Source organism: Protomyctophum bolini, assembly GCF_963924005.1.
Source record: "Protomyctophum bolini genome assembly, chromosome: 7".
Lineage (NCBI taxonomy): Eukaryota > Metazoa > Chordata > Actinopteri > Myctophiformes > Myctophidae > Protomyctophum > Protomyctophum bolini.
Window position 1 is genome coordinate 42,566,676 of NC_137868.1, and position 6,414 is coordinate 42,573,089.

Here is a 6,414-nt window from a genome sequence, read left to right on the forward strand (position 1 = left end):
ACAGAAACATGAGGTTTTTTCAGAAAATTGTCACCATTTAGAAGACTTTTTTTTTTCAGGCCTAAACGGGTTAAGCTTGCTTTAGCGGTCTTTAAGCATTGGCACCTAAGCAGCTGCAGCTATACGCTTGTCCAACCACTAACGCACCGTCGTACAAAACACCATACGAACAGCAGTTGGCAAGATATGGACAATTACCATCTCCACGCTCAGCCACCTTGATGCTCAAACAGAATGTCAAACTATTGTCTTTACTCCTAATCACTTTACACTAAGCATCTGTATACACGTGCCAGCCATTATAATTAATACAGTAGTACACGCTACACGGGCCATGAACGTTTAAAAAGCATCCGTCTTCACGGCTCTCGCTGTAAAGAGACACGGTAAGAGATACGGTACTGTCTCGTCCACCTACACTTAACAACGTGATTAACGTCACGAATTAATCTGCGTCGTTCTCTCGCCCTGTGTTTGAGGTGGCAGCTTTGGATGCTAATTTAATGGCGGAAGACGTCACGTCTGTTACACTAACCGTCTACTGGGTTACATCCCTTGGCGTTAATTTGACTTAACCCATTCTGAACGGGAACCCATTTTGGTGTTGGTATCATGTCATGCTTTAGCTATTGAAAAATAGCATATCTACAAGCTCGTAGCGCGCCACCGAGTGGCGCGCTACGAGCTTGTAGGTCTGCTATTTTTGAAAAATCGAAGAACGACTGACATTTTTTAGAATCTGATCTCAGGTCAGAATGGGTTCATCAGACCAGTGTGTGTCCTAGTGGAAACCTCGTGTGAATCTGATCTCAGGTCAGAATGGGTTAAATGAACATGGAGGATGTCACCGTGTGCACTGGGTAAAAGCGACGCGAGAACGTCTGATGGCATGCCAACCTGTATCGCAGACTAAGTCCGTCTTAATGCGTTGGCTTTGTTCTCACCCTGTGGTCCTATTTCGAGTGTCTTTGGCTCAATTTAATCTCTTCTCCTCACAACAACAGCAGCGGGATCCTTCATCTGTCTCTTTAAGTACTCTGGCTGCTGTTGAATCTATTCGCTGGAGGATTTTAAACTTACATTTCTCCAAGAATTAAAAAAAAAAAAAAAAAGAATCATCGCGCATGAGTGAATGAGTTACGCCCCGAGTACACGTGATTGCACAATGAAAATAGCCGACCTATACAAGCTTTTATAGGTCTTCATCCGTCATCAGGGGTATACAAATGGACCAATCATCAAGCAGACGTTTTATGTACAACGTGACCCAACCAATCCTGATTGATCGATGGGTGACAGTGACGTATATACCACAATTACGGTATATAGCCCAATCCCAGGGCTTAACCCATTCTGGGCGGGAACCCCCTTTTGGTGTTTTAACTAAGCATTTAGCTATTGAAAAATAGCAGATCTACAAGCTCATAGCGCGCCACCGAGTGGCGCGCTATGAGCTTGTAGATCTGCTATTTTTGAAGTCGTAAAATGTGGCGTAAATCATGGAATAATATATATTTCAGAGCGAACATTTTTAACTAAAATATTTGCTTCTAGGGGGGGGGGGGGGGTCCCTGGAACTACATATTTTGAGATGGGGGTCCGTGGCCCAATAGAGATGATTCTAGGGGTCCTTGACGTGAAAAAGGTTGACCTAGAAACACAGGTTTTTCAGATTTATTTAGGAGCCCTTTTTTAATAGACCTCAGTCCAAAATGGGTTAAACTTCCCACCCTCGCGTCCTCCACTCCCTCCTTAGCCCCTACATCCAAGCGAGGAGGTTGCGATGAGGACGGAACGCTCCACGCTCTCAGTCAGCTCTGTCAGTCGAAGCGACGGCAATTACTGTACTTTGCGACGTTGACGCCAATCGAAAAGCAACACGTCGTGAGCTTGTAGATCGTCTATACTTTTGCGGAGCAAACGCTGCCACGCAAACCGAGTACAAAACAAGCACTCATGGTTCTCAAACTGGGGTTCAGGGGACCTTCATTATGGGGGGTCCTTGAATTTTTCTTTTTTTTTAAACCATTGATTTAAACCCTATACACTCCAGTGACGTCAGGCCAACCCATTCTGGGCGGGAACCCATTGTGGTGTTAGCACTATGTTATGCTTTAGCTATTGAAAAATAACAGATCTACAAGCTCGTAGCGCGCCACTCGGTGGCGCGCTATGAGCTTGTAGATCTGTTATTGTCTGCTATTTTTGAAAATTTTAAGAACGACTGACACAGAAACATAGCTTTTTCAGAAAACTGTCATTTTCAAACAGACATTTTTTAGAATCTGATCTCAGGTCAGAATGGGTTATAAGAAGACCATCTAGGTATACGGACGGAGCACGACGACGTCTCCTCCTACCTGACCCAGGGTCAGTTATGGCCAGGTTTCTTACCGAGGAAGGCGGAGGGCGAGACGGTCCCGTTGCTGCGGGACACCATGACGCTGATGCCCGTCTCCACGAAGGGCACGGAGAAGTCCACCACCTCGGAGCGCTCCTCGTTGATGGTCAGGGAGCCGATGGCCATGTCCGCACCCTTGTACACCACCTGCAGGTAGATATAGATATAAACATAAAATTACAATCATTTCCATCAACAAAATACAACCGGCTTAAACATACAAACCTGCCTAAAACATGCACACATTTCCAAACACTTTTACAACAGCACATAAATAAATCAGTACTCACAACAAGGAGACGCTGCTGTGGTCTGTACAGAATGAGCAGAGAACTTGGCTTGACAAACTCTAGTGTGCTGCTATGCTGATTGCAGGGTGGATACAGGTGCTCACTAATTGAGAATACAGCAGTGATAGGCTAAGGTCAATTTGCCCTCTGCCAGCCAACAGTTCTTAATTGAGGAGGTCAGCATGACCTCAGCTCAGTATTTAGTAGTATATTTGAGCTGGCCTTTTTCACAGTTTTGTTATTAAAGTGTCCTATACTGTACATCATAAGATGCCCTGGCAGGCTGGCAGCTCCGCACAGGCTTATACAAGACACTCACAAAATGTACATACACATATACAGTACATACAGACCAGCTCAGTGGCCTTGTGGTTAGAGTGTCCGCTCTGAAACTGGGAGGTCGGCGGTTCGATCCCCGGCCGGGTCATATACCAAAGACTGTAAAAATGGGACCCAATGCCTCCCTGTTTGACACTGAGCATCAAAGGGTTGGATTGAGGGGTCAACTCTACTAATCAAATGATTCCCGAGCGCGGCACGGCTGCAGCTCACCGCTCCTTGGCTGCGGCTCACCGCTCCAAGAGATGGGTCAAATGCGGAGAACAAATGTCACTGCGGTAACGTGTGTGACAAATCGTAACGACTTTGACTTTGACAAAATGATACACCATAAACAAAATACATAAACTGTTACTTCTCCAACGTAACTGCGATGCCTTCTCTATGAATTGTCCTAAAATAAAGAAGTGCCATGGTATACAACCCACAACGCTTTGTGTGCCCTTTCAACATTTTCAAAATGGTGACCCAGTGTTATTTTTTTATTATAATTTTTTTTTCCCAAAGACTTCCACAGACGTCCTGGGCACCACATAGCGGTAATTCCCAGGACGTCTGTGGACATCTTGGGCAGAAAATGTGTTGTTAACCCATTCTGACCTGAGATCAGACTCTAAAAATGTCTTCTACATCCTGACAGTTTTCATTCTGACCAGAGATCAGATTCTAAAAATGTCTTCTACATCCTGACAGTTTTCATTCTGACCAGAGATCAGATTCTAAAAATGTCTTCTATGTCAGAGATTTTTCAAAAATAGCATAGCGCGCGCTATGAGCTTGTAGATCTGCTATTTTTAAATAGCTAAAGCACGACATGATGCGAACACCAACATGGGTTCAACATACAACATTCAATCATGGTATACGGTGGACAGTGGGAAACAAAATTAAACAATCATCCTCTACAACTCCAAGGTCACAAAAAGAACACACACACAGTCGCTGCTCCTCAGTTATGCCAGTAATAATCTGCCCACCTCAACTGCCAGAGGTAAAAGCACCAGATCTTAACTGGGCACAGAGGGACCTCCGTCCTCTTTTTAAATTAAATTGTCAATGTTGGACTGAACCACACAGGAAGGCAGGCAGATGAAGTTTAAATGAAGATTTATTTACCAACACAGGACATACACGGGGCTGGACACACCAAACAACATAAACTATACACTAGCAGGGAACACAAGGAACTGAGGGTTTCAAATAGACACAGGGATAACAATACACAGGTGAACAGAACTATCAATCAACACTGGGATAGGCTGGGAGACTAACGGGACACAGGTGGAGAAAACTAGCAATCACAGGGAGGTGAGACAACACAGGGAACAGTAACTAGGGAAAACAGGAAACACTAGGACATGACTACATAATAAAAGTATACAACGGACAGATATCGTGACATTAACCCATTCAGACCGGGAACCCATTTTGGTGTTAGCATCATGTTATGCTTTAGCTATTGAAAAATAGCAGATCTACAAGCTCATAGCGCGCCACCGAGTGGCGCGCTACGAGCTTGTAGGTCTGCTATTTTTTGAAAAATCGAAGAACGACTGACATTTTCAGAATCTGATCTCAGGTCAGAATGAGGTTAATCAGACCAGTGTGTGTCCAGTGGAAACCTCGTATGAATCTGATCTCAGGTCAGAATGGGTTAATGCAACATACAGTAGGTAGGAGGGGACACCATTATGCAGGGGGAGTGGTGTGAGGACATGACAATGATTTTGTTGACTAAAACTACGACGGAGAAACGTTCGTCCACTATGCCTTTTTTCACTGATGAAAACTAAGCGATGATGACTAAAACTAAGACCAAGTTCTATATCTATATCTTGCCCCTTAACCCCTGTAACTTATTTTGCCTTTTTTTTTTTACTATTTTAAAACATTTTAAAATAGTACAAATAGCCAATCTATCGGGTGCAGTACTTAGTTTAGACAGTTTTTGGTTTAGACTTGTCATTGGTTAGACCAGTCATTAGTCCTACAACAACTACAACCCATCTCAAACCCTCACCCTATAAACCTATAACCTCCCACGGGGGCAGCACACCTAAACCTATAACCTTAACCCATGTCTAAACCAATGACTAGTCTAAACTAAGTATGCACCCCAATCTATCAGGTTAACAACGTGTCGATGTAGATCGGCTATAGTTGAACAATCGTGGGAGGAGAGCTCTCTCCCATTCTTCTGTGCGTTATAGAATCTGATCTCAGGTCAGAATGGAAAACTGTCAGGATGTAGAAGACATTTTTAGAATCTGATCTCAGGTCAGAATGGGAGAGCCCTCCTGGAGGTGTCGGATCACCCACTTGGGTCTGAGTTTGAACTGTTGCCCTCGGGTCGTCGGCTGAGGGTGCTACACACTACAAAGACTAAATCGGTTCAAACTATCCTTTGTCCCGTGGCTGCTATTCAGCTGCTGAACAGCAGATAGCACTTTATTCATGCTCTTTGCCTCTTTCCCACTAATGCACTTTTGCTGACTTTGCTACTATTGAATGTCATGAATTATCTGTCTCTAGTGCCCCGTTCTGAGATCTTATAGTCTTGTATTGAATGTTGTTGTTGTTGTGTGTATGTTTTACTATGATCTGGCTGCAAACCAATTTCCCCGCAAGGGACAATAAAGCTAACCTTGAACCTTTATTTATTGTGCACTCACATTGGTCATATTATACACTTTACCCTCCTCTCTTTTCTCTATCCTTTTTAACTGCAACCGATGAGCCTACATACACAACCGAAGTTTTTCACACACCTTACTCGTGTGTATGAATAAAGATTGATTCTGATTCAATTTGAAGCTATGATGCCCTGCTTTCACACGACATGAAAAGAAAATCCAAGTGTGCTTAGTTCATACATTGTCCATTCAATGTAAATATCTTTACATTACTATAATACGTATTCACATTTAGACCTTGGTTTCACTTTCTCCTTGTATATGTTGCATTACCTTTTACCCCTAGACAATGGGTCTTGTAACAATTGACGATTTTGTCAAATAAAAATAAAAACTAGACTAAAATGTTAGGGAGGGACTATAGACTAGTGGAGAAGAGATCTAGTACCAACACTATACCCTTTACTGAGATCAAACAGTTGATATAATAATGTCCTCAGAAACTGCTACTAGTGTCCAGGGGACACTTCACTTCTCACACAGAGGTTCCAACTGAGGTCATCACTCTGTCATCTTGACCCCAAACCGAGTGGCATGATTGTGTGCCCAATTTCAGGCTATATACAGTATGGCTTTCTTCTGAATCCTGCAGGAAACATGGGGGTGCCATGAGGCCTGGGGGCACTACATATTTCATATCTAACAAAAAAGAGCAGCTCTTCGACAGCAAGAGCCACTTCCTCACAGAGTA

At 43.5% G+C, this 6,414-nt stretch overlaps 2 protein-coding genes across 2 annotated transcripts in view; one reads left to right on the plus strand and one right to left on the minus strand.

Moving 5' to 3' along the window:
- grin2db (glutamate receptor, ionotropic, N-methyl D-aspartate 2D, b) overlaps positions 1–6,414 on the minus strand; it is a gene marked incomplete at its 5' end in the record, with an annotated part of 136,559 nt that overhangs the window by 96,371 nt on the left and 33,774 nt on the right. Inside the window, one exon of the mRNA XM_080768345.1 lies at positions 2,395–2,548. Within this exon, the coding sequence (XP_080624471.1) occupies positions 2,395–2,548 (154 nt within the window). The remainder of the gene's footprint in view (positions 1–2,394; positions 2,549–6,414) is intronic.
- pitpnc1b (phosphatidylinositol transfer protein cytoplasmic 1b) overlaps positions 1–6,414 on the plus strand; it is a 350,470-nt gene that overhangs the window by 69,085 nt on the left and 274,971 nt on the right. The gene's annotated exons all lie outside the window — the stretch shown is intronic.